Below are 27,974 nucleotides of genomic sequence, written 5' to 3'. Positions count from 1 at the left end.
CTATATGGGATTAAACACTTTTTCACATCTGAAGATGCAGAGGGAGTTAAAGGTGTTATAGAAAAATGAATTGCTTACTGAAGCTCATCTGTGTCCTATTAAAAAGTCAACCTTTACGTAGCTATTAAACAGGAGTTGGGTACAGAAGGGGACAACGGACATAGAAGAAAACAGAAAGGTTACATATGAATCTAAAAGGGGGGGATGCGATAAGGCATGAGATTTTTAACATTATATCCCCTTTAATGCACACCAAGTGCTACAGTAAGGGACAAGGCAAGCAAAGAAATGTGTAGGAAAGAGGGATTGCACAATTAACAGTACTACAAAGGAACAAAAACCTGAGGGAATGGCTAAGACCTGGAAGGAGATGGTTGTATAATAACAAGGTTTCTATTTATCAAGAGAAACATGGAATTATTTAGTGGATAGGTATGACACAGCTGGGAATTCTGCAGCCCTCTAAATGTAGATTAAGTATAATTGTACGATCAGCATGGCCACCAATGAGGGATGATGTGAGTTGTAGTAATCTCAAGCTTGGTAGAGTATACCCTTTCTGTTGTAGAAAAACAAATTAGTAGATAATCTGTACTGTAGGAAAATTAAGCTTTATACTTCCTCCAAACAAAAACATTAGCATATATCGATTTCCCCTTCACATCTTACAGCAACCTCAGTAAAACATAAAGTTGTATGATTACTGTATAAATAAGAATTAAGAGTACATTGAACTAAAACATATTTTTCAAATATGACAGACTATTTAATTGTTTAACAGATAATGTAGAGAGATGCATGCTAGAACAATATTTGCAGCTGAAGAGACACTCAAGCCTCTTTTTAAATTAAATAACTTTTGTACTGTGCCTTTTGCCCGTCTTTTTCCTTGTAAGACAATTTAAAGTTTAACTTCAGGAATGTGTATACCTCTCTTTTCTCAAGATTATGATTTTGAATTATACACGTACTGATTCTTTGTAACCCACTTGCAGATAATTATTTAAAAAAAACATAATTTATTCTGTATTTTTGGGTAAAAGTCATGTAAATTGCTTTCTTTTGCTTTTGAGGGCAATGCTCAAACTGTGTTTTTGCATGGCACCTATACTACTTACCATATTTTTCAGAGTATAAGACGCACCCCTTTCCCTCAAAAAAGAGGCTGAAAAATCTGTGTGCGTCTTATACACTGAATACAGCAATTTTTGCCTCCCGAAACTCCGCCCCCCAAAAATGGCCGTGCATAGCCTCTAGAAACTTTTAGAAAGGGAGGGCAGAAATGAACCAAAAATGGCCCGTTTTTTGCTCAATTTTACCTCCCCCCCCCAGCACTCTATAAGCTTCCTAAAGGCTATCATTGCCCTTTTTGTTATGAAAAACAGGCTGTTTTTGCCCCCACCACCACCACTCAGGAGCACTTTGCAAGCTCCCTAAAGACTATTCATGCCTTTTTTGGGGGGGAAAACGGGCCCGTTTTCGCAAGGTTTGCAGAGTGCAAAACCTTTTTTTAAAATTTTCCTCTTCAAAACCTTGCTGCGTCTTATATTTTGGTGTGTCTTATACTCCGAAAATAGGGTAACTCACGACCAGGGCACTTCGCTGCATTTGAACTCAGCTTTCTCTTCCTACATTTCTACATGCTGTTATTTTCACTCTCTACAAAATACATTCAAAACAGTAGTCTTTTGTGTTGTGCAGTTCATGTTTACTGCAAGATATTTGAAAGTAATTCAGCCTATTTCATTTTGCATCCCTTTTCTATGGCAAGATTATTACAACATTCTTTAGTGTAACCCTAGCACCACTCTCCTTCTTTGCTGACAAAAATAAAAAAGTAGTAGAACCTTTTTCTCTGAACCAGTATTCATGTGCAGGAAGAGCTCATGAAATATTTATGGGTCAGAGATATATTCAAAGCTGCTGAATTTATTTTAATTGAAAGCTTTCATTTTGCTGCAATCTAAAAAAAATAACAGAAATTACAATTGGGGGATTGTAACATGTTTTATTCAGATATTCTGGTACAATTTTCTGAACAAATTAAAAGCAGATTTTTGCTATGAAAAATTAACATCAAATCCTTGCTGTCCCACCAATCTGTAAAACAATCAAGTCTTACATGAAGAGATAAATGTGCTTAATGATGCACTTTAAATAAAATTGCTACCCAATATAAAGATCAGTGAAATTTGATTATAGCAATTAAAATTTGTAAGTATCGTTACTTGCTATAAAAAGTGGTTAATGAACAGTTTAATCTTCTTCTTCTAAAGATTCCAAAGAAAACAATCAAGAAGCATTCTAAACCTTGTACTAAACTTGTAAATATCTATGACAAAAAATTGAAAAAAGGAGGTATATGTTTGTTAGAATAGATCTGAGGGAAGTAATAGAACTTTTCTAGAAGTGAAAATAAAACCTGACTTTGCAGTCGTTACGGCATTGGATTAGCCCTAAAGAAATCCACATTCAAATCCACTAATTGCCATAAAAGCTTTCTGAGTGAATTTGGACTGGTCAAGACCTCCCAATCCAACCTACCTCACAGGAATGTTGCTATGGGAAAAAGGAGAGAAGGAAATGCTATGCGTACTGCCTTGAGCTCTAGAACAAAAGGCAATCAATCAATGAAACAAATACTTGGGATCCGGAAAAGGAACACGCATGCTGACAAAATTTGAAATATATATTTATACTGATGTATCATAAACAAGCTGACAGCAGAAATAGATTGAAAATAAATGCTAAAGAATGAATAAAGATAAAAACTAGATACCTTGTAGCCTTGAAATTGAAGCCAGTGTACTGTTTTGCTAACTCTGCAGTCAGTAGAAACATATTTTTTCCCAAAAAAATAAGATTATGACAAAGTAGTAAGGCACCAGAATGCACTGTAGTCAAAACATTTTTCAAAGACCAACATTAAAATTCCTAATTAATGAAATTAATGAAGTTAAACTGTCAATGAGAGTTTCCTATTAGCAGAAATGTATTTGCTTTATGCAATTATTGTACCTCCTTTTATCTTGAGGTAAAGAAGTGAATTCAAATAAACTGTATAATTCTATGATTCATATAGTACATAAATTAGCAAATAATGCTAATGTATTGCTTCCTAGATAAGCAATTTGGAGATACATCTGCACCTTCAAAATATTCAGGTTTAACTGTGAATTCCCTCTTGCTCTCTCTGAACTATCTATGTATGTAACACAGAATACAAAGAACATGGATGAGAATAAGACAGTTACTGATAGAGCTCTGGTAGGTTTGCAACAGATCAACAAGAACCCCAATTATTTCCCAATAGCCTGCCCTATATTACACACTGAAATAAGGAGCTTGGGTAACCCTGAAATGAATGCTTATATGAGAAGACTGTATTTATCTACTACCCATATAAGTGCAGGTTATAACTGGATTTTTATTTCTGCTATCTTTATAATTGCACTCATATCAATTGACAAATTTTATTGACTTTTGGCATCAGAGGAAAACATTCCCAGCACTTAAGTATTAAATAGAAAAAAGGATACAAATGATTTCTAGTTCAGAGAACACTGGGAAAAATATCTAGCTGCAAAAGCCAAAGCTTGCATCTCTTAATTAAGAATAGCAACACAAACGCCTAGCACAATTCAGCAAATTAAGATTGAAAGTTAGAGAATATATAGATTAGAAATGCTATCAAGCCATGTCTCTTCCACAAATAATATAGTCAAGAAACACAAAACTAATCTTTAACCTACTTACACAACTCCAAATACACTTAAACAAACTGGCTTGTTATTTAATGTTATAAAGTTCATTCATTACTCCAAGTGGATCTATTCAACAATCCAAAAATGGCTAAACCTGGATCTATCTATTCAACTGTCTAAAACCAAACTGTGGTATCTTCTAAATTATACCTTTTCATCTGATGCCATCTTCTTAATTGAAACAATTCCAACCATGTGCCATGCAAGATTAACTGTGTTTTTTTTTAAAGGCAGATGTCAACTCCTTTTCCATAAGGCACGACACAATGTTAACACTATACAGTACATGTAGTTGGACCTTAGCAAAACAAGATGCTAGAAACTTTCCTAGCATCCAGGATGACTCTTTCTCTGAAATAGAAATATCTGGTCATTATTTAATAGAGTGCAGAGGGAAAAATATAAACAGTTCTCACAAAAATTTAACTTGTTTTATTTACAAAATCTATATAAGTCTTAGTTGCAAAACAAGTAAACCATTATACTAAACAATGTCTAACAATTCTATCTTGCTGAGTAACTAAAAATGATAACGTGCAATACTTAAAGATATAGCTGACTATATTTAAAGAGAAAAAAGGAAATCAATAGAAATAACCTTTTTTCTTTGTTTCACAGCAAAACCTATGGTGAACTCAAGGATTAGGGTGTGTGCCTCTCTGTGCTGTCCTGAAAAAAACACAAATATATCAGGAGTAAAATAATTGTTCCCTTGCTGGATGGGGATCTTCCACTCACCAGATGGTTCTTCGGGCTCACTTTCATTCTCTTCCTCAGGAGGTGGAGGAGGAGGGGGAGGCGGTAGCTTTTTCTCTTTTTCTGCTTTAGCATTTCTTTCCTCCTCAGAGTAATACTCATCTTCAGAAAGATTAGCAAGGCTCTCATCCATTTCTCTGTATTCCACCTGTAATTGGAGTTGGACAGAAAAAAAAAAGTTGACCAATCAAGTAAATTGCTATGGGAGAGGCGATTAATACCAAAAACAATGAATGCAAATTGTATTGAATAATCTGAACAGGCTTTAAATTAAAGATGCAATACATCATAGAAAAAGTCACAGAGTTATCTGTATAAGATTATCTAACCCTATGATGTGTTCTGGAAGAAATCCACATAGTCATTACAGATTCCAAAGCAGGGCAAGATAAATTATTTCGTAATTTGATTACAAATTCAAAACTGTTCAATACCAGTGTTTTTTGATATAGAATTTGATTTCATTCCACAATTATTGCAAATTCAATATTCTATACAATTCTGAAATATTTATTCAAAATAATGTTCAACAACAGAGTTTAATTTTAGGAGTGGAGCTTATTATTATGAAAGATAATATACACAGTCACTCCCTTCTCATGCTATATTATCCATTGTCATATTCTCACACACATTCTACCTCAGATTCACAACTAAGCTTTTCCCTCAAACCTGGCACAGAGGAAAACTGATCAGAAATCATAAGAGATATAGCACAAGATAGCAAAAGAATATGGAATTACATAATTTCTCAGAACTATTTCAGTAATTTTGCAAATAGTCATATTTTTCTTCCCAGGAAGAACAGAAGAAGTCTAGAAGCTCCCACTTTTTTTCTTCTAGCCAAATAATAACATTCCATAAGATATTTTGCAAATGGCAAAAAGAAAAAGGAAAATGGGAATAACAACTGTATCATGACTCCACCCATAAAGCTATGAAGTTATAGAAGAATCCAAGAACTAAAAAATCCTACATCTCTGTCTACCTCTTTATGAGCTTGGGACATTAAAAGGATTTTAGAATGGGTATGCAGCAGGCCAGCTCCCCACCCCACAAAAGAGGCAAAAATAGCTTTGGGGAATGCAATACAATTTTTATATTGAGCAAACATAAAATTTGCTTTCAGTGAAATGTGGTTTATAGCCCTTTGAAAATTTAAACTGCAAAAAGTGTGTTTGGAAACCATATAAGGCTTTCAACACTAAGCTTTCGAATATCAAGCTTTACCATGGCTAGATAAGCTTTCTAGATAAGCTTTCAATCATTTCAATATGAATGAAATAAAACAAATGTATCTCTCTCTAAGATAGGGGTCCCCCAAACTTGGCAACTTTAAAACCTGTGGACTTCAAGTCCCAGCTTTGCTGGCTGGAGAATTGTGGGATTTGAAGTCCACAAGTCTTAAAGTTGACAAGTTTGAAGACCTCTGATTAAGAGCATAGTTGTTCCTGTTTTGGCAAACAAGAGAGTGGTTCTATTTCTCTTCCCCTCCATGTTCTTTTTAAATTTTCTACTCCCCTGTTAAAAATTCAGAAGCATTTATCAAGTAAATTATAGTATTCATCACTTGATGTTTTTTCTGAATAATCCTGGTGCTCCTAATTTGAATTTGCTGATGGAGAATAGCTCTGTTGGGCTACAATAATAGCTCGCCAGTTACATCTAATGTTTCAAAGTCATCAAAGTATTTATTTTTCTGCTTTTCCTTTTGGATTGCTTGTGCAAGATTAGTTCAACTTAGTGCAGCACATGCAGATTTGGGGCTGAGTTTTCTGAAGTTTAGCTTTAGCCTTGTTACTCGCCTATCACTCGTACAGTTCAGTGGAGATTGCATAGCTATTTCATAGATCAGAGGTCTTCAAACGGGGCAACTTTGAAGACTTGTGGACTTCCAACTCCCAGAATTCTCCAGCCACCCTCTGCTCTAAGGGAAGGCGACTTTTATTTAAAGCTTCCTCTTGGACCGAGGAAGAATGTATTGTAAGAAATACATTATGAGGGAAAACATCTGCAGACTAATGGCAGGGGCTAAAGAAGCCCCGTGCCTGACTCATGAGGAAACGCCGTTCTCCCGCCCATTTTGCCCTCACAACAACCCTGCAATATAGGCCTGCCCAAAAGGTCAAGATGAAGGTCACCAAAGTACCATCCATTCCCCCCCCCGTCCTAATTTTATATTTCGAACCGGGGAGAGGGGGACTCTGAGGAAAGGGGGCTCGGCGAGGCCTGAGGCGACCATGACCTCCGCTCCTTTCCTCCTCTGGGAGCGCCCCCCTCAGGGGCAGACCCTGAAACTCGACGCAGCAACCCACCTTGGCCCTTTTCCGGCGGCTGGTCCGGCGGCCCTCGGGGGTCTCGGCGATTCCAGTCGTCTCGGAGCCCACGGCGGGGCCGGGGCCGGCGGGAGGCGGCTCGGATAAAGCCCCGGGCGGCGAGGCGCGCGGCGGTTCTTTCTTACGGGGCGTTCGCTCCGAGGCGCCGCCGGCCTCCGCGGCCGTGGCGGCGGCCCCCAAAGAAGCGGAGAGAGCCGGGAGCGGCGGGGGAGGCGGAGGCGGCGGGGGTGCCGGCGCTTCGGAAGCTCCATCGCTCCCCGCGCCGCTCCCGCCGCCGCTTACCGGAGCCTCCGCGGCGGCCGCTTTCTTGCTCGACGACAGCATCGCCTCAGCCTGAGGGACAAAGGGGAGTCCGCTCGGAGGAGGCCGGGCGCGCCGGAAGCCCCGCCCACCCACGGCTACGTCACCGCCCTTCTAGCCCCGCCCGAAGCCGGTTCCGCCCTGCTGAGAAACGGTCGAGAAGTAGAGTGAACGAAGGGTTTATTTGTCCCTTCGCGCGCGCCGTAGCCTCAGTCCCAGGTAAATGCAGCACGTGCAAAGCCGTGGGTTGCTAAATTGCCGCTGCGCCTGGATGGATGAGGATGGGAAAACCAAAGGATTTAGGTGATTTTTTTCCAGGAGGCAACTGGAACTTTCTTGTCCCCGCCTTTGAAGACGTTTCGCTTCTCATCCAAGAAGCTTCTTCAACTCTGACTGGATGGTAGTGGGGAATGGAAGGATTTGTATCTATGACAGGGGTCCCCAAACTTGACAACTTTAAGACTTGTGGACTTCAACTCCCAGAATTCTCCAGCCATGCTATGGCTATGCTGGCTGGAGAATTCTGGGAGTTGAAGTCCACAAGTCTTAAAGTTGCCAAGCTTGAATTCCTCTGATCTATGAAATAGCTATGCAATGTGGGATGAACACCCTTAGAATGGTGTGGGAGTATAAACTGATTTTCGGAAAGGTTGCAGACTACAGGAACCATTAAGCACTACTCAGGTTACCCTGAGGACACAGATGAACCTCCAAGTCCTTCAAAAAGGATGCAAATGACCAGCTGTCTTCAAGGAATATAAATCCTCACTATCCTGTCAAGAGCTGAAGAAGCTTTTTTGGATGAGAAGCGAAACGTCTTCAAACAAAAAAACAAGAAAGTCCAGTTGTGTCCTGAAAAAGCAGCTTTGGGACAACCACGACCTGGATGACTGAGAATCTCTACAGACTTTTAGTGTGGTATTTCTCAACCTTGGCGACTTGGAAGATGCAACGGCTTCAGCTCCCAGAATTCCTTAGCCAGCATGCAAGAGCCGAGGTGGCATAGTGGTTAGGGTGCAGTACTACAGGCCACTTCAGCTGACTGTTATCTGCAGTTCAGCGGTTCTAATCTCACTGGCTCAAGGTTGACTCAGCCTTCCATCTTTCCGAGGTGGGTGAAATGAGGACCCAGACTGTGGGGGCAATATGCTGACTCTGTAAACCACTTAGAGAGGGCTGAAAGCCCTATGAAGCGGTATATAAGTCTAACTGCTATTGCTATCTTACTGTCCAGGGTTGAAAAACACTGGTTTAGTGCTTGAGTAGCAAAGGGACGACTGTGAATCCAGAGTCAGCACACAATATACTTCTCAAATATTTGTGTTAAGAAATATTTTCTTCATTGGTTCACTTTAAGGATTATGTTAGGATAGAGTCATTTTGGATTGGTTTTTTCCCCTCCTGGGGAAAAACAGCAACACTGTATGGAAATGCAGTAATAGTCCTGAATGGGAGATACTCACTCCTTACAGTAAAAGTTTTTATTGCAAACTTAGCTTTAATAAACATCCTTTCTAATATTAAACCCTGCAAAAGGCTCCAAACAGAAAAAGACTCTCCAGTCTTAAGATAGTGTAGGAAGTTATCACCCAACCCTCTCCCAGAAAAATGAAATATCCTAGGAAATATTGAAAAGGCAGAATATTTCTCTAGATGTGAAAAGAAACATGTTTTAAAAGACAGAATAGCTGCCTGTAGCTTCCTGCCCATCCCCACTTTGTCAATGGGCCATTAAGAAGGCCAAGCTAGTCCACTTTACATAATAAAGAGTTCTCCACTGCAGCTCCAGGGGAATGGGATTAAGGCACGATAATATTGGCCCCAACTCACCACATGGCATCTGAGAACTCAACCAAACCTGGATTCAAAACACAGCCTAGAGTTGCCCCTGCATGGCCCCATGGGAGTCTGACAACCAATCAGAATATATTTCTTACACAGGAACAGGAAACAGAGAAGTGGGACTGAACAGGTTATAAAAAGCCTAGCAAGCACCTCCCTCAGCCCGTCTCTTCTTCTCCACCAACATTGAAGCATGTGATCACCTTTTCTGTTCAGGGCTCAAGCCATGTGGTCCTGTCCACCAATAAACCATCTTTCCAAGCAGCCTCCATGTCTCCAGTGTCTTTTTCCCCACTTGGAGCCGAACCCAGGAGGACATTTCTTTCATCAATTCTTTCTTGGAAACAGATACAATTAGGGAGACTGAAATTTTAATCTGGAATGTGTCAGCTTCCCATTTTTATATAGAAAGACGGATAGAATAGAAAGGGACCTTTTAATCCAACCCTCTGCTTAAACAGGAGAGCCTATACCATTTCAGACAACTGGCTGCCCAGTCTCTTCTTAAAAACCTCCAGTGATGGAACACCCATGATTTCTGAAGGCAAGCCGTTCCACTGGTTAATTGTCCTCACTGTTAGGAAGTTTCTCCTTAATTCCAGGTTGCTTTTCTCTTTGGTTAGTTTCCAACCATTGTTTCTTGTCCTGCCTTCCGGTGCTTTGGAGAATAATTTAACCCCTTCTTCTTTGTGGCAGCTCCTCAAATACTGAAATTCTGCTATCATGTCACTCCTAATTCTTCTTTTCTTTAGACTAGCCAGATCCCAAACCTGCAGCTGTTCTTCATATGGTTTAGTTTCCAGGACTTCGATCATCTTAGTTGCTCTAAGACAGACAACAGAAACCAAAGGGGTATCTGTAGGTATAAGTGATATTTGGGACACTCAGAAAACCACATTTCAATTATTTGCTACCAGGAAAAAGTAGCTACAGGAGACAAGGCCAGCCAAATTCCAAACCATTGCAATAGTAATATACAGTATATAGGACACATAACTAAGGTATATATAATTTGTAATTCATTTTCTGTTTATTTTCTGTTTCCCCTATTCGGGGAAAGAGGTGTTTTCATCACCTCTGCATTTCATTGCAGATAAGAACTTGAACCGTGGAAGAAAATCCCACTGTTCCCATCTGGATAGCGATTGGGTTTAGAAATGTAAAATCCCAATGGTCCCAAAATTATTTTTCAGATCTTTATCCTCCAGCCCTGCCACAGATGAGTAAGAGTTTCCCATACTGTCTAAAAACATCTGGAGAAAGTGTTTAAAAGGTACATTCAAAGCTTTCAAAGATTCAGGCAGGGGCATGTCGGTTGTGACAAATTATTTTTCCTTTCAAGCATGGCTTTGTGATTTAAGATAAATGTTACACATTACATTTCTCCCTCAATTCCTCATTACAATTCATTTGTTAGTCAGAAACAGGACTTTGGGGAGGTCGTTTCAAATCAAGTGAACAGCGCATAGAGCTATGCAGGATGCTGTGTGTAGGAATGAAATGGGTATACTGTAATTACTTCTTTTAAAAAAAAACCGATTTGGGGAGAGTAGGTTTCTCCTCTGGCTTCCTCAGTTCTTTCCCTTCAGTCCTGTTTAGTTTCCTTCAGTGCTTGAAGTCTTTCTAACAGTGGAGGGTGAGAATAATGCCACATTGAAAACAACCAGTCTGAAACGGGGAATCCCAGGTTATCTTTGTTCAACTTGATCAACGCAGAATACAAATCTTTTGCCTTTCCGAGTTTCTTGGCAAATGCATCAGCTTGAAATTCAAATCGCCGACTTAATACAGTCAAGCAAAAGGAAAGCACCTGCAGTGGAAAAGAAGAGGATGACACGGAATGAAATTTCAGAAGGAGTTTCACGGTCTTTCAAAACTACTTCTCCAAATCTCATCAAACCTTCCAAAGTCTAAAAGGGAGGAGGAAGTAGGCCACGTTTGGGGTTACCGTATTTTTCAGAGTATAAGACGCACTTCCCCCCCCCAACAAAGAGGGTGAAAATCTGGGTGCATCTTATACTCTGAATGTAGCACCGCCCACCCACTCACACGTCACAGGCAGTGGGGATTCTACTTCCACATGGAGCCTGATTCCCGAAGCTGCCCCGGAAACTGCGTTGAAAGCATGCGCTGCCACCTGAAAATGCTTTCCTCCCTGGTTCCCTGATTTACATCGCAGAGCCGCACACCCTCGTCCTCCTCCGCCTTGTCTTTTCTCCTGGCCAGCACCGTCGGCCAGGGGAGGCGGGGAGAAAAGCGAGCGGGCAACATGGTCCGGCAAGGGCTCAGGAGCTGTGCGCGGCACAGGGCAGACAGATCAGACGGAGCCGGCTGATTGCTGGCTTTCCTGCTGGTTGCCTGGAACATGCAGGTCCTCAGGGTGAAGACATTTCGAGCGGCTCGCCCCCCTCAGGAGCTGCTGCCTGAAAAGCGATCGTGGAGGAAAGAGACGCGCACCCTCCTCCTCCTCTGCAAACTCACCTTCTCTTTTTTTTCTGGCCAGATCTGCCGCCTGAAACGGATCTGGCCACAAGAGAAGGCGAGTCTGTGAAGGAGGATGAGGGCGCTGTAGGAGAATGTGCAGGAGCTGAATCCCCTTTCCGCCCGCTTGCCCACAAGCAGAGACAACACACACACACACACACCCCAGCCTGAATCAGTCCCGACTTTTGGGGGGACAGCGGGCGGAAAGGGGGTTCAGTTCCTGCACGTTTCTTTCTTTACTCATACTGGGAGTGAAAGGGGGGGCAGGCAGGGAAGGCTGGAGCGTATCAGGGAGACCTATCCCCCTTCACCCCAAAGGCCGGCTCCAGCATGGCGACGGTGATGGCCAGGATGTTCCCCAGTATGAACCAGTCCCTCCCGTCCCCCCCCCACTCTGCCTCCAAATTTGCAGCAGCTGCTGCTCCTCATCTCTCTTGCCCACTGCGTGGAGCCGGGGGCCCTTTCCTCCTTTCCCGTGTTCATACCGTATCCCATGCGAGCGGTGGCGGGAAAGGAGTCTCTGATAGCTGCAACAGCAGCAGAAGCGTCGTCGTCGTCTGGAGCACAACCTCGGGCAACCAGCTCCGGCTCTCCCTTCTCCGAGCATGTCCCATGGTGGTTGCAGCTGGGCGGCGGGGCTCTTGCTATTGCTTCTGCCACTGGAGATTAGCAGCGATGGCAAGAGCCCCGCAGGCACCAGCAGCAACAGGACGTGCTCGGGGAAGGGAGAGATGGAGCTGGCAGCCCGGGGTTGTGCTCCAGCCACCACCACTTCTGCAGAGACTCCTTCCCCGCCACAGCTCCCCTCTCCCTTTCCTCAGCGTCCATGCTACTGGGGGGGGGGGGGAGCAAGCAGCTGCCAGGCAGGAGGACCACCTTGCTTCCCCCCATGGTTGGGAGGTTGGAGGGGCGACTGCAGGCGAAGAGTGCCGAGGGGTTTTGGCAGCGCAAGAGAAGTCAGTGGAGGTGGTGTGTGCCTTGTTCCAACTTTCCCCGGGTGCAAAATGCTTTAAAAAGTAAAGTTTTATTTTGGTTTTTTTTTTTAAGTGTTAGGGGTACAGTTGTAAGACTTGTGCACTTCAAGTGCCAGAGTTGAAGAGTTATAAAAAGGATATATGGTGGTAAAAATTATTCTGCTATACTGGTATTTTATTAAATAATATATTACTACACCATTTGGTTCAGAATATTTTTTTTCCTTGTTTTCCTCCTCTAAAATCTAGGTGCATCTTATAGTCCGAAAAATACAGTAATTCTTAAGTATAGATATTTGTTGACCGAAAGGAACTAGCTCTCTTTCCTTCCTGTCAGGCCCCAGATGTCCACCCCCCCCCCCAAAAAAAAATTACAAACTACTGTGAAGCACGCAACATCATGCTTTGGGGCTGTTTCTCTGCAAAGGGACCAGGACAACTGATCCGTGTATAGGAAAGAATGAATGGGGCCATGTATCGTGAGATTTTGAGTGCAAACCTCCTTCCATCAGCAAGGGCATTGAAGATGAAACGTGGCTGGGTCTTTCAGCATGACAATGATCCCAAACACACCGCCTGGCCAACGAAGGAGTGGCTTCGTAAGAAGCATTTCAAGGTCCTGGAGTGGCCTAGCCAGTCTCCAGATCTCAACCCCATAGAAAACCTTTGGAGGGAGTTGAAAGTCCGTGTTGCCCAGCGACAGCTCCAAAACATCACTGCTCTAGAGGAGATCTGCATGGAGGAATGGGCCAACATACCAGCAACAGTGTGTGCCAACCTTATGAAGACTTACAGACAACGTTTGACCTCTGTCATTGCCAACAAAGGATATATAACAAAGTATTGAGATGTACTTTTGATATTGACCAAATACTTATTTTCCACCATAATTTGCAAAAAAAATTCTTCCCAGATCAGACAATGTGATTGTCTGGATTTGTTTTCTCATTTTGTCTCTCATAGTTGAGGTCTACCTATGATGTCAATTACAGGCCTCTCTCATCCTTTTAAGTGGGAGAACCTGCACAATTGCACAAAGCCTCGGAGTCTTCTTTCGTTAGGGGTGTTACGTGGAACTCTGACAACCCATTTATACAATCTGTAACAGTGATTTAGGACCCAAACTTTCCACACGGAACTCAGGCAACTTTTCCAGGAAAGCAAACTCCTTATCAGTTGAGCAAAGTGCCAGTCAAAACTGAAGTTTACCTCATTGTAAGGTGAGAAAATAAACTGAAAGATGATCAGCAATCCTATCAGGGTAGGCTGGGTTTCGTAGAATCCAAAGGCAGCAAAAAGCTCCTTTCGACCAATCAATACCGCAAATAAGAAGAAACATAAGAAGGAGTTCATCTGAGAGAAAACAAAACAGTGGAACTTGTTAGGAACTGTTAACCACCTTGAATATATATAGAGAGATATAAAAAAAAACTGGTTGTGTGTGTGTGTATGTTCCAGCGAAACTCTGGAACATCTTGAGCAATTTTATCCAAACTTGGTACTCAGATGACTTATTCTCTGGGGAAAAAAAACCGTATTTTTCAAAGTATAAGACGCACCAAGATTTTGAAGAGGCAAATTTTTAAAAAAAGTTTTAGCACTCTGCAGATCTTCCCAAAATGGCCCATTTTTTTGTGAAAACAGGCCCATTTTTTGTCAAACAAAGGGCACGCATAGCCTTTAGGAGGCTGATTGAGTGCTCCTGGAGGCTGGGGGGGGGAATTGAGCAAAAAAACGGCCCATTTTTCACTCATTTCTGCCCTCCCCAGCCCCCAGGAACACTCAAGAAGTCTCCTAAAGGCTATCCACGGCCATTTTGGTGAAGGGGCGGGGTTTCGGGAGGCAAAAAATGCTTTATTCGGTGTATAATATGCACCCAGATTTTCAGCCTCTTTTTTGAGGGAAAAAGATCCGTCTTATACTCTGAAAAATACAGTACTGTGGGGGTGACACCCCTAACACCCCTTGGTGTTTGTGTGTTCTGTTAAGATACAGCCTGTTGAACCTTAAATGGCTTCTACTGTACTGCCGTAAAATGGCTTCTACTGTACAGTGCAGTGGAGTTGCGGAAAGTAACCTCTCTTCAGCTTTGATCAAATGCACTGATACCTACCATACACTTCTCTATGATAGTTTTTATAACTTTTAAAAAAAGTTTAAAGATTCCGATTTCCTACGTAATGTGTCATTTAGTCTGTTCTAACAATGTTGCCCAAATTTTGTATATCTCCTCATTCCATTTTTTTTCCAATTATACAACAGAGAGATAAAAAAGCAGAAAGCAAGCAGAAAAATGGAACCACTTTATTTTCTGAGTGAATAGTAACAGTAGATAGGTACCCAATTATTTCTTACATACCTGGCTAATGACAATATTTTTAATGGTGTGGCCAAGTTTCCAGTGTCCCAACTCATGTCCCAGCACAGCCAAAACTTCTTCATTTTTGCAACCTTGCTTCTTACTCTAGACATGTGAAGAAAAATATTAATCCATCTCTTTAACACACATACGAATGGATAGGACACAATGTTCTTGTTTGGATTACCAGGTCTGGATGGATTTTTTAAAAGGGTTTTAAAGGGGCAGGACCCAAGATGCTCTTAGCTCCTTTTAAAACGGGTGAAATAATTGCTTTTTTTAAAGAACTGAATGTTAAAATAAACAGGTCAATAAAACACTGTTGAATTAGCCTATTTTACTACTTAAAACTAGACCTCCCCAAACCCAGGCCAAAATTGTCAGCTTTAGCCAGTCTGATGTCTTTTAACTGGCCATGCCTCTTATGATTCCCACTAGGCTACAAAAGCGATAACCTTCAGCTAATAAAACACTGCCTACTCTTGTTGTATATACAAAGGTAACTTTCTCCAAATTCAGGACTGGAGTAGAAAGCAAACAAACAAACAAACAAATAAATGCTCTCTCTCCCTCCCTCCCTATCTCCTCTATCATCTCATTCATCTATCTTTCTATATCTGCCTTATCTATACCTATTATCTCTCTCTCACTCTCTCTCTTGTATGTATCTATCTAATTTATATGTTACTTATATATCCAAAAATATATATCCATATATATGTAACCTATATGTCCAAATATATCCCAAAACAATAAACCACATTGATTTTTCTTTCTTGGCAATTTGTTTTCATTTTAGCTTTAATAACCAAAGATTCTAAGTGTACATGCTGGTGTTCCTCTAATTGCTGCTTGGGCTTTCCTTTTAGGCAAGCCATCTCTGTTGTTTAGAAACTTTGGATCAGGTCTGTCAATACTAGCAACACAAACAAATCAGGGCTCACTTTGGTTTTAGTCTTTGTCTCGGGTCCTCCCTCATTTCCTTCAGCTACCTGCGTGTCCACACCAGGCTCCTCGGGATGGTCTTTGTTAAGGGCAGAATAGTCTTCCAGGAGAGTGTCAAACAACACAATACGTTTGTTCTTGAAGAAACCATAGAAATAAGCATTGCTATGGGAAGACCGTTTGGATCCTGGGGAGAAAGAAAATTCAGTCATATTACAGCATTCTAGATTTTATAAGCAAGAGGGCTTAAGAGTATTCGGCTTTCAGCATCGGCTAGTGCCTCCTGTTAGAGACCAGTAAACTTGGCTGAAACTGTTCACTTACTCCAGATGCACACAGCTGGTGACCCAATCACATGGACTATAGTGCAATTGGGAAGGTCTGAAATCAAGTTTAGCATCCAGCATTTCTTTAAGGTTGAGGGCTAAACAGAAGCTATTTCAAACTGTGTAGCTGCAGTGAATAGTTTCCCTGAAGCTTGGAGAAAAATGGCACAGGCAGAATAGGGTGTAAACACCATACCTGTCTTCCCTTGTGAGTCTTGGTGAGACCATCCACCTAGACACTGAGCAGGATCAAACTGCTTAACCCAAGGAAGGAGGCGGCACTGTGTGCCAGCAAACTTTGATGGCGATTGTAGAGCATCCTTTTGTATACCAACAGAGCGAAGGACCATCTTGGCAACATCTCAAACCTTTAATGCGACTGTGAGGTTTCAAGCACTTAAGGCAACTCTCCTCAGTCTGGACACCCTCCAGATAAGCAGACTTCAAATCCCAGAATGCTCAGTAGCAGTCTAGAGGATACCCAGACTGGAGGAAGCTGGGTTAAGACCTAGAAGTCCAGGCTACATAGTACCTGTTCAAGGGCTGAGATTTGTTGGAGATACTTGTAAGGCTTATACTGCCAATGTTGAAGTGCTCTGAACATTACTGCTTAATGATTGTTACAATCATTTGGACAAATCAAAATGTTGAGTCAATTCCCTGCTTTATTATATCATCAGCTGCAAAATAATGGGCTCAGATCCCAGTAAGCAAACCAGGAGGAAATCATGTTCTTCCTTTATGGCTGCAGCAGGTTTCCACGGTCAGCAAGCTAAGGTTGCCTCTCCAATTTCAGAAAACCAACGTATAGTTTGGCAATACAGGTAGTCCTTGACTTATGACCCCAATTGAGTCCAAAAATTCCACTGATAAATAAGGCAATTGTTAAGTGAGTTTTGCTCCATTTTGCAACCTTTCTAGCCATGGTTGTAAAGTGAATCACTAGAGTTGTTAAGGTAGTAACCCCATTGTTAAGAGAAACAGGCTTTTCTCATTGGCTTTGCTTCTCAGAAGGTCGCAAAAGGGGATCACATGACCCCGGGACACTGCAACTGACATAAATACATTGGGTTAGACAGCATCACCACCAGATGGATTTGTAACTGACTGACCAACTGCACTCAATGTGTAGTCCTCAATGGAACTGCATCTACATGGAGGGAAGTATGCAGTGGAGTACCTCAAGGCTCTGTTTTAGGCCCAGTACTCTTCAACATCTTCATCTATGATTTGGATGAGGGAATACATGGGAAACTCATCAAATTTGCAGATGACACCAAGCCGGCAGGAATAGCCAACACTCCAGAAGGCAGGCTTAAGATACAGAAGGATCTTGACAAACTTGAACATTGGGCATTATCTAACAAAATGAGATTCAATGGTGAAAAGAGTAAGGTTCTACATTTAGGCAAGAAAAATGAAATGCACAGGTATAGTATAGGTGGTACCTTGCTCAACAATAGTAACTGTGAAAGGGATCTTGGAGTCGTAGTGGACAACCATTTAAATATGAGTCAGCCATGTGCAGCAGCTGCCAAAAAAGCCAACACAGTTCTAGGCTGCATAAACGGAGGGATAGAACCAAGATCACGTGAAGTGTTAATACCACTTTATAATGCCTTGGTAAGGCCACACTTGGAATACTGCATTCAGTTTTGCTCACCACGATGTAGAAAAGATTTGGAGACTTTAGAAAGAGTGCAGAGAAGAGCAACAAAGATGATTAGGGGACTGGAGACAAAACATATGAAGAATAGTTGCAGGAACTGGGTATGTCTACTTTAATGAAAAGAAGGACTAGGGGAGACATGATAGCAGTGTTCCAGTATCTCAGGGGTTGCCACAAAGAAGAGGGAGTCAAACTATTCTCCAAGGCACCTGAGTGTAGAACAAGAAGCACTTGGTGGAAACTAATCAAGGAGAGAAGCAACTTAGAACTGAGGAGAAATTTCCTGACAATTAGAACAATCAGTGGAACAGAAGTTGCCTCCAGAACTTGTGAATGCCCCAACATTGGAAGTCTTTAAGAAGATGTTGGATAGCCATTTGTCTGAAACGGTATAAGGTTTCCTGCCTAGGCAGGGAGTTGGACTAGAAGACCTCTAAGGTCCCTTAAAACCCTGCTATTGTATTGTATTTCATTGTGCATGCTAGTTGCCAAGTGAATTTTGATCCCATGATCGCCATCGTGTGAAAAATGATCATAAGTCCCTTTTTAAAGTGCTGTTGTAACTTTCAACGGTTACTAAACAAATGGTTGTATCCTGCTTCCCTGAAAATAAGCCCTCCTGGCTAAAATAAACTCTCCTCCAAAAATAAGCCCTCCCCGAAAATATTGCAACACAGCAGCAGCTATCGGGTGACCATGCTCACTGCCTCCTGCACCTCAAAAATAATAAGACCTCCCCAAAAAGAAGACCAAACGCTTATTTCGGGGGTCAAAAGAAAATAAGACCCTCTCTTATTTTCAGGGAAACATGGTTATCTGTCTTCAGAATCAGAACCTGAGCACTCTATTCTCATACCTTCCACAACGTAAACTTTGGTGAGCGGGAAGTCTATATCCTTTGCCATTGCCTCAATTTCCTGCTTGAGCTCTCCTTCGGGAAGTGGAATGAATTTGTCAAACAACGGAGCAATATAGTCAGCATAAATTGTGACAAGAACCTAGAATGGAGCAAAAAGATAGAACACAAATCCCTTACAATGATAAAGATACTGTTGTTCACTTTAAAAAAATCCAGCTTGCACTTTTACAGAGCAAGTTGGAAAGACATTACCAACAAAGTCATAATTATTATTTTATTGGTGCTGAACTAGGGAAAAAGAAACATGGGTGACAATTTTTTATATAGTAACTGAGGTAAAAGTACTGTATTATATGCACAAAGTTAGAGGAAACATCGATAGCAGAGGATTGGATAATAAAATGGATGGAGATCATAGAAATGACAAAGCTGACCAGTTTGGCCCAGGGAAAAAACAATTAAGACTGTTTTAAAAAGTGGAAACCTCAGAATGGAGTTTTTGCTGAAAGAAGGAAAGACTGAATTGATGATTTAGGAGGGAGGAGAAAGAATAAGATGGTCCTTATTAAACAGAAAGGAGGAAGTCAACATTCTACATTTTCTTCCTTTTTCACTTTTTTCTCATTCCTCATCCTTTTCTTTTCATTTTTTTATACCTTTATTGTAAAATTCAAATATTTTTTTAAAAAAAGGAAACTCACTATCATCAAGGGCAAAACCTTAACAGAGGAGAAAATCCTTAACAGCGGAAGACCATTTTTGAATTTTGAATAATTCTAAACCAAACATCCGGATGTTGTGAACTCACCAAGGAAACAACTAAGGTGAAAAGCCAGGCATAGATGAAGAAATAGTCTCCACCTATTTTGATGATATAAAGTAGGAGCGAGGTCACTGGCAGGAGAATACACTGTGTCACAATGAACTTCTTGATGGCATCTTTAAAAAAGAATCCCAGGGTCTGTTAAAGAGAAGCATACATAACAAGCTGGGAGGAAATCTGAAATGGACTGGATAAATACCACGGATTTTACATTGCGTGCACCTAAGTTACATTTCACAATTGTCCAGCTAAAATTGACAGAACATTAAAAACACCCCTTTTATTTTATTTTAACTTACTGCCCCTGTGTATGGTTTGCCAACTGCACAGTGGCAGATAGCACAGGGCTCCAGAGGATTCACATCATTGCTCAGAGGATCATTGGTTGCCCTCTCCCCTCTTTGGAAGAGCTTTATAGCTCCCGCTGCCTTAAAAAAGTTCAAAACATTCTTCAAGATCCATCTCATCCTAGGCCGTTATTTTTTTTTGAACTATTACCATCGGGCAGATAATACAGGACAATAAAAACAAGGACAAATAGGCTGAAAAAGAGTTTCTATCCCAGAGCAGTAACTATATTGAATTCTACTGTATAGTGCAATATTAATGCAATATCAGGGTTTTTTAATTCAATTGCATAGAATGTGAAGGATGTGTGTTTTATTTTTATAGTTTTCTTATGTATAATGTACACTGAAGATGGCATTTAATTTCATTGTACGAGGTGCAATGACAATAAAGTACTACTACTAGTACTACTTCCCCAAGTATGACAAAGCAGCACATCCAAAAACCCAAGGGGCAAAAAGTTTACTCAAGATGACACTGAAAGAGAATGTGCTTAGACATGTAACCAGGAAATAGCTAAAATAAAACAGAAAAGAAAGGACATGGGCAACTCCCACAGACACCTCCTGAGAGAGAGAATACAAGCAAAGTACACTAAACATTTTGATTGTTCTCGAGGCTCATATTTCAGCAATTAAACATGGCAATGGAACCATGTTCATGGTTGCCTTTTGGGCTCTACGATATCTGAAATAGAACCACTCGATCAGGGGTGTCAAACTCGCAGTAGTATTTTAGTATTTTTTTTTTTTTTTTTAGTATTTTATTGTCACTTATAGGCCGCCCTTTTCCCTGAAGGGACTCAGGGCGGCTTACAACTCATGGGAGAGAGTGCAAGACAGAACGTAAAATAATATGTGGGTACAAATAAAAATAGCAATAAAACACAACATTCATTCAACATTCGGGTGGGGTGTATGAAGATCTCATCCCCAGGCCTGACGGGACAGCCAGATCTTAAGGGCTGTGCGGAAGCTCTGGACTGTGGTGAGGGTGCGAATCTCTACGGGGAGATCGTTCCAAAGGGTCGGAGCTGCTACTGAGAAGGCTCTCCTCCGCGTAGTCGCCAGTCGGCACTGACTGGCGGATGGAACTCGGAGGAGGCCCACTCTGTGCGATCTGATGGGACGAAGGGAGGTAATCGGCAGAAGGCGGTCTCTCAAGTACTCAGATCCACTACCATGGAGGGCTTTATGAATGGTAAGTAGCACATTGAAGCGCACCTGGAGATCAACAGGTAGCCAGCGCAGCTCGCGGAGGATGGGTGTTATGTGGGCGTATCGAGGTGCGCCTACTATCACTCGCGTGGCCGCATTCTGGACTAGCTGAAGTCGCCGGATGCTCTTCAAGGGCAGCCCCATGTAGAGCACATTGCAGTATTCCAGCCTAGAGATCACAAGGGCTTGAGTGACTGTTGTGAGAGCCTCCCGGTTCATGGCAACATCACGTGACGTATTGTGACTTTTCCCCCTGCGCTAAACCGGGCGTGGGCGTGGCCAGCACGTGATGCATCTGGCCTGCGGGCCGTGAGTTTGACACTCCTGCACTAGTTTCTGTAGCAGCTCAGTTCCATATAGAATCAACCGCGTTCACTCTCAAGACTTTTCCCCCCCACTATGTATTCAAAATGGACTGTGATTTATAGATGCTTTGGTGTCATTTTTAGCATTTTTGGTGACGCTGCTGTTATATTATTATTATTACTACTGCTATCCTTGGGGTGGTGACATTGTTTAGTGGGTGGCATTCCTTCTTTAGAGAGGTCATTGGAATTTCATTTTAATGTGTGCTGCAGAGTAATGACAATAAAGGTTATCTTCTTATTGTTACAGGCAGAGAGAGCTCTTGTCTGTTAATAGATGTAGGATAGCAATTTCTCAAGATTAGCTGGAGTATAGTTTCCATCAGCCATTAGGCAGGGTTGTCAGTCATGGATATCTTATGATTTAATAAATTTGTCCACGGCTAATTTCAGTAAGTTGACCCGTAACAGTGTACAGCATGAAACATCCACAATAAGGAACTATAAAACATGAGTAGGAGAATTCAAACAAACGCAGCATTAAAACATCCACAGGAAGATATTGCATTCTATCGGGAAGAGAAGGTAGAAGTGATGTAATACCTGCTGATTGAAACCATGCTTTTCCTCAATGACAAAAGTATTATAGAGGCTCCAAGGAAGACCTGTGACCGCACTGAAAAGTGTAGCAAGCAGGAGGAAGACCAATGACTGGACAATCTGTGTGTCAGAATAATGAAGAGGGGAATTGTTACAGATAAGTATTAGCTACATAATAGAGTCAGACTGACACTTAGTCCTACTTGCAAAGTCTCCCTAAAATATAAGCGGGATATCAGTTTGTTACAACTATCTTGATTTTAATGGTTTAGTCTAAGTATGACCATGTCTGAATTACAGCCTATAATTCTTATGCACTTTGGAGTTATGCTTAGGGCTTCTGCCAAATCCCTGAAATTATATCCTGGTGCAAACTGTTTGAAGTTCCTCTGGCCACTGGAAGTAGTTAATCCAATGCTTCTCACACTTTGGCAACTTTAAATTAAATTAACCTCGGCAACTTCAACTCCCAGAATTCCCCACCCACGCGGACTGAGGAATTCTGAAAGTCCACACAGCTTAAAGTTGCCAGGATTGAGGGGGAAAAATAGTTTAAAAAATCACAAGTACATCCATCCACAGGCTGTACGTTCAAACAAACCAGGATCCTACATTGGGTTCTCTCCACGTAAGCCACAAACGAAACAAAGTATTTGATACATTTATAGCACTAGCCAAACTACAAAGCTGTCACATTTATTTAAGTCAATGCCACTGAGTTGAGCTGCCCAGCTGGCATTATCAAGAAGCAGGCACTAGCAAGGAAAGCCATTATGAAAAATATCAGATAGAAATCGGCAAAATCTATAAATCCAGGAAAAGAACATTCTGGCAAACTCTTGTGTTTTCTGTCCCCCCCTCGATTTTACGAACCTGGCCATACTAAAGATGATCCAGAAATCAGTTCTGGATCTGGATCCTGGATCCTCATTTTACTGACCTCAGAAGGATAGAAGTCTGAGTCAATCTTCAGCTGGTCAGGATTGAACTGTGGAATGCAAAGTTAGCCTGCAATGTTGCATTCTAATCAATGTGCCACCATGGCTCTTTCAATTAGCTTGAAAGGGATTAAGGAATTACTATCCAATCTAGATACTACCATAGCTAGCTAGAGATGCTAAATGGGAATCCAGACTAGATGGCAATATTATTCCACCTTCTAAACCAGATATTTCCTTGATTTGTTTTAGCACACCTTTTCTTACATATCTAAACATTTAAACAAAAGTTATTAAAGGATTACTTAGCATTTTATCAGGTTAGTATTGATCTGAATCAAGCAAACCAATACACCTACCTCATACTCAGGTCCAAAACCAGCACGATTTGAAATGTCTCCAGATACAGACCAAAGAAAAGGAATTCCTCCACAAAGAAGAATTATCTATAAGAACAAAAATATGGAATTTTATGGAAAAGGCTAACATGATATAACCTTTTTAAATTGTGGGATTCCAGAAATCAAAGAGGTACAGATTCAAAGCTGCATGTATTTAACTGTAAATCTTATTGGGTGTCAATAAAGTAACAGCCAAAGTTAATGTGAGCCCAAAGCTCATTCATGTACCAGCAAATAATTGAATGCTATAGTTTAATCACCTGAGCACTACTTTCATTGAATTTTTTTCCCATTCTCTAAACATTAGGAAAAAAGGGGACATGGAACTTCTGAGCTAAAGTTGAATTGCATGCAGGTTGTAGAGAGAGAGAGAAATGGAGCATTATAGACAAAATGCTGCATAAGATAGAAAGATGAGGTAACAGGGAATGCAAGAGCATAAGCTAATCTTGTGTTAGCTAATACACTTGTAGCATTCGTGGCTAATTCTTACATTTGTGACTAGCTCTTGCTCTATCATCTATTTCAGGAGTGGGCAACTTTACAACTCATGGACTTCAACTCCCAGAATTCCTAAACCAGCTGAAGTCCATAGATCATAAAGTAGTCACAGTTGGCCCATCCCGATCTATTGGGTCCTCCTCTACTATTGACATACAGCCCTTGAAGGGGATAACTTCAGGAATGTTAGCAGGAGGAGGAAAAGCCACTCTCAATTCTGCCTGAAGGAAATTTATCTCGGTTTTTTCATAGCATTTGCTTCTGGCTCAAAGGCTCTTTTATTCAACGTTCTATGAAGATAAAAAGCTCTATGGATTTCTACAATCTATCACAGAATAAATCCTTCTTGAATTTTTGTACAATTCCTTTGTCAATATTCTTGTGCGTGCATGCACACACAGTCGCAAAAATACATGTTAGAATACAGTCTAACTCACTAAAAAAAAAAGACAAAATTGAAGAGTATGAAAGATACCTACCGTGCCCTCTAACTCCGAGTAGAGTCCTGACCAGAAGCTGAATGCACTTTTATCTAATTGGTAAAGACGGGATTTTTCAAACGTTTCTGAGTCCATGATTGGCCCTAATTCCAGTGGGACATGGGTGGTTGTCTTGTAGACGGTCCTCTGAAATATTTAAATATAAGCAGTCATTTAGCTTGCATTTTCAAAAATGTTTTCACGTGCCACTGGAAGTTCAATGTCCAACAGCTAAGATAGGTGATAATTTAATGATACCATGATTACAAAAGCACTCATGTGCGACTAATAAATACATCTCTAAATCAATGGATCCAAGTTCTGTGAATTGTCTTAGTGGATAAAGAAAGAATCTTCCTTAGTTTACCTGATAGCTTTTACTGAATAGATCTGATCAATTCTTTTAAGGCTTAGACACAAAACTACTTGGAAAAACCAATCAAAATTTGTTTTTGAAGCTATGTGACAAAAGAAGTCCTGCTCTACTGTAATATCCCAATGTCAAACACTCTCAAGTTACAATAGTATGGCCTGTTTTTAATTAAATTTTAGAGAATCCACCCTAGAAACAGACTCCAGTTAAGAGGCTCTTCTCAATATTCTAGGGAAAGGCATGTAATTTTCATAATATGATATTAGCCTTAATAATACCAGTGCTGAAGATAAAACGCAGGTATTAAAAATAGGAGGCATGCATGTGTTTTGATGTACTTCAAACTAAGACACCCAGCAATTCTGCCGGGGGGAAGAGGACGAGGGGCGTTGTAGAACCAGTATCGTGCAGGTAACACCTCAGGAAACAGCCTTTATAATCTAGCACAGGGGTCACCAACCTTTTGGACCTCAGGGACCACTAAATTCATAATTTTAAATCCCACGGACCACTAATATGATTTTTTTTTTAAAAAAATAGTATTTAGTGCAATATAAAAATGCAAATAATTTTTCTGCGGACCACCAAAATTTTCTCGCTGATCACCAGTTGGTGACCGCTGATCTGGCAAGGATCTCCTTATGTTCTTAGTTACTTAGATTTTTGAAAATATAGGACACCACTGTGCACTGGACTCCCAATTCCCTCCTTCATAGCACCTATGGGAGTCAAAATCTGAAAATACCCCTTGGGAAAAGGCCAGTTGAATGACAAAGACAGCCTAGCCTTGACCACAGCCTTAATGCCAATGAAGACACTTTAAGGAAACAAGTCTGTCTTATAGCGTCCCAAAGGTGCTTTTTCAAGAGGCAGCTGGACTTCCTTTGCTTTGGCTTGAAGGTGTTTCACTTCTCTTCCCAGAAGCTTCTTCAACTCTGACTGGATGATGACGGAATCCTTCAATTCCCCACCATCCAGTTCAGAGCTGAAGAAGCTGAGAAGCAAAACGTCTTCAAGCAAAAACAAAGAATGTCTAGTTGCCTCTTGAAAAAGCACCTTTGGACAACTATGAGCTGGATGACTGAGAATCTCCATTAGACACCTGTCCTATAACGGTTTTAGGCCAGAGTAATTCACAAGGCATTCTCCTCCCTAAGCGTACACGGACTGCAGTCCTACCGGCCAAATCCAAGCAAGCCTCTGCCCAGCCCAATGTTCTGTTTGTCCTGGGCCGAGCACGGCTTGTACCTATAGCTTGTACCTATAGCTTGTACCTATAGCTTGTACCTATAGCTTGTACCTATCTAAGCTTGCACGTACAGTAATGTAACATGGATGGAAATATAATTCTCATGCCGATCCGTTACATTCAAAAGAGATATACCCATTAGAGTAGGGAAGCAGGGAATGCTGCAGGTCCCATCCCCGAGGGAGATGCACCTGGTGGGACCCAGAAGAAGGCCTTCTCTGTGGTAGCTCCCTCTCTCTGGAACATCATCCCCCCAGAGATTAGACCGGCCCCCACTCTTCTGGAAGGAGCTGAAGACCTGGTTCTGCCAACAGGCCTGGGGAAGAGTAGGATGGAGCCCATTAAATGGCTCGTGTGGATCGGCTGTCGCTCTGTGTGTGTGTGTGTGTGTGTGATTTTATGAATTTATTATATTAGTTTTGCTTTTTAATATGTTTTTAAATTATGTAAGCCGCCTTACATAATTAAATGTAACATAAATATTAGATAGCTAGATAGATAGCTAGATACAACAAAAGCGCCGTCTCCCACGTCGAGATCGGCGGCACCCTGCGGAGGTTTAGAAACCCGCCGGCTTAGAAACCGAGCCTTCCATCCCCCGCCCGAGTCCCCAACGGTACCCGGCACCCCCAGACGGAAGGGCCGCTTGGCACAGCACCAGGCGGCGGGGATGACCAGGTTCTTCCCGTCACGGCCTGAAACTTGACGGGGCTGTCAAGCGCGCGCGGGAAGGATCTGACCTGCCGCCAGGCGAGCAGGGCCTCCCACAGGTAGACCGCCCAGGAGAAGAGCAGCACGGAGCAGAAAATCCGGTCCTCCACGGGGCTCTCGGCCCACAGATCGCCCAGCAGCGGCATCGCCATGTCCGGCTTCGATCCGCCGCTCTCCCACAGAGCCGCCGGCCAGCACGCTTGGTCCTTCTCAGCCGGCTTCCGGCTGCAGTGACACACAGACTAGCAGAGCAAGACCCGGAAGCACTTCCTCCCAAAGAACTTCCGAGGCAAGCGCTTGCATTGCGTTCGCGGGACTTCCGTTTCCGGAAAAGCTGAGAGTCAGCCAGGTGCGGGGCGGGAAGAAATGAGAGAGAAGAGAGAAGGAGGGTATATATACCTTCCCTCCCCTTTTCTCCTCTCCTCTCTCATTCCTCCCCGCCCCGCGCTGACTCATATATATACACACACACACACACATATATAAAAGGCACATTCTTATAAATATTATAAGAATGTTTTATAAACGGCAGGTTACAAACATTCAAAATGCCACGTGTGTGTGTGTGTGGTATTATTGATGTTTGTAACCTGCCATTTATAAAACATTTAAATAAATAAATAATAAAAAAGTGCCTTCAAGTCAGTGTTTTGTTCTGGCGACTGCCTGGACTAGCCCTTGCACTTTTCTTGGCACGATTTTGGAAGTCGTTTTTCCATTTGCCTTCCCAGGTCTCTGACTGGCACAAGGTCACCCAGTTAGCTTCATGCCTAAGGCAGATCTAGAATTCACAGTCTCCTGGTTTTTTATCCCGGTGCCTTAAACCACTACACCAAACTGGCTCTTTACCAAATCTTAATAGTTCTAAAAATGTGCAGATTTGCAACTCCCAGGATTCCCCAAGAACATGGGGCAGTTTGAAGTTACACCACGCTGAACAAGGGGAACTTGCAACTGATTCTTGTAAATGTGGTCATATAGTTTCCAGCCACTGTGACTGCAATTTAGGCGCTTGGCATCTAGGTGATCATTATGACACTAGCATTGCAGTGTCACATCATCTGTGACCTTCACTGCTGGTGTCCCTCAAAGTCAATGGGGAAGCCAGCAGGAGGTTGCAAATAGTGATGGCTCTCGTAATTGTTGCCCATTGTCACTGCATGGGATTAAATTAAGAATAGCAACTAGAAACTGCCCCAATTGCTATCATCAGTACAGTGATGTGACATCGCACTTTACAATCACATTGCTTAGTAAGAGTTGCCAGTTCTAATTAATTTCATTAAGTGAGGACTCTGTATACTAAATTCATGGCAGTCTTAAAACCTAAGATCCTGGGATTCTGAGAGCCACCTGGATGGATTTAAAAAAAAGACTTGAAAGGCTGCCAACTTCCTAAGGACTATGAGTAGATT

General features: G+C 41.8%; 2 protein-coding genes across 4 annotated transcripts in view; both read right to left on the bottom strand.

Moving 5' to 3' along the window:
- KDM1A (lysine demethylase 1A) overlaps nt 1-7,221 on the bottom strand; it is a 29,741-nt gene extending 22,520 nt beyond the window's left edge. The window contains exons 1-2 of one of the 2 annotated variants that reach the window (XR_015698331.1): nt 6,836-7,221; nt 4,503-4,668 (exon numbers count right to left, since the gene is read on the bottom strand). Coding sequence is in view for 1 of the 2 variants with exons in the window: in XM_014056038.2 (XP_013911513.2) it covers nt 4,503-4,668; nt 6,836-7,180 (511 nt within the window). In the remaining variant the exon portion in view is untranslated. The remainder of the gene's footprint in view (nt 1-4,502; nt 4,669-6,835) is intronic. The other variant, XM_014056038.2, reaches the window with a different exon arrangement.
- Nucleotides 7,222-10,004: 2,783 nt separating this feature from the next.
- ZMPSTE24 (zinc metallopeptidase STE24) lies at nt 10,005-26,820 on the bottom strand. 2 transcript variants are annotated; one of them, XM_087728291.1, is made up of 10 exons: nt 26,589-26,820; nt 24,227-24,373; nt 23,205-23,291; nt 21,911-22,027; nt 19,423-19,575; nt 18,612-18,753; nt 15,808-15,947; nt 14,816-14,920; nt 13,666-13,809; nt 10,005-10,808 (listed from the first exon to the last, which is right to left on the bottom strand). In XM_087728291.1, the coding sequence occupies exons 1-10, from the start codon at nt 26,709-26,711 to the stop codon at nt 10,584-10,586; spliced, it is 1,383 nt and encodes a 460-aa protein (XP_087584417.1). In that variant the 5' UTR covers nt 26,712-26,820; the 3' UTR covers nt 10,005-10,583. The 2 variants fall into 2 exon arrangements, with proteins under 2 accessions (XP_087584417.1, XP_087584416.1); XM_087728290.1 differs by having other exon boundaries at nt 15,760-15,947; nt 26,589-26,819.
- Nucleotides 26,821-27,974: the final 1,154 nt, after the last annotated feature.

Source organism: Thamnophis sirtalis, unplaced genomic scaffold (assembly GCF_051295495.1).
Source record: "Thamnophis sirtalis isolate CommonGarterSnake01/CBP01778 unplaced genomic scaffold, rThaSir2_p1.2 scaffold_13, whole genome shotgun sequence".
Taxonomy (NCBI): domain Eukaryota; kingdom Metazoa; phylum Chordata; class Lepidosauria; order Squamata; family Natricidae; genus Thamnophis; species Thamnophis sirtalis.
The sequence above is the reverse complement of the archived record's forward strand: the minus strand, read 5'-3'. Positions and strand labels throughout refer to the sequence as shown.

Bases quoted from the DNA above. Each gene is read 5' to 3' on its own strand.
- ZMPSTE24 (XM_087728290.1), bottom strand. From the start codon at position 26,711: ATGGCGATGCCGCTGCTGGGCGATCTGTGGGCCGAGAGCCCCGTGGAG. The intron at 18,754-19,422 runs GTGAGTTCACAA...GCTCCATTCTAG, and splicing joins TCACCTTAGTTGTTTCCTTG to GTTCTTGTCACAATTTATGC. The intron at 15,948-18,611 runs GTATGAGAATAG...CTTTCTCCCCAG, and splicing joins CAAAGTTTACGTTGTGGAAG to GATCCAAACGGTCTTCCCAT.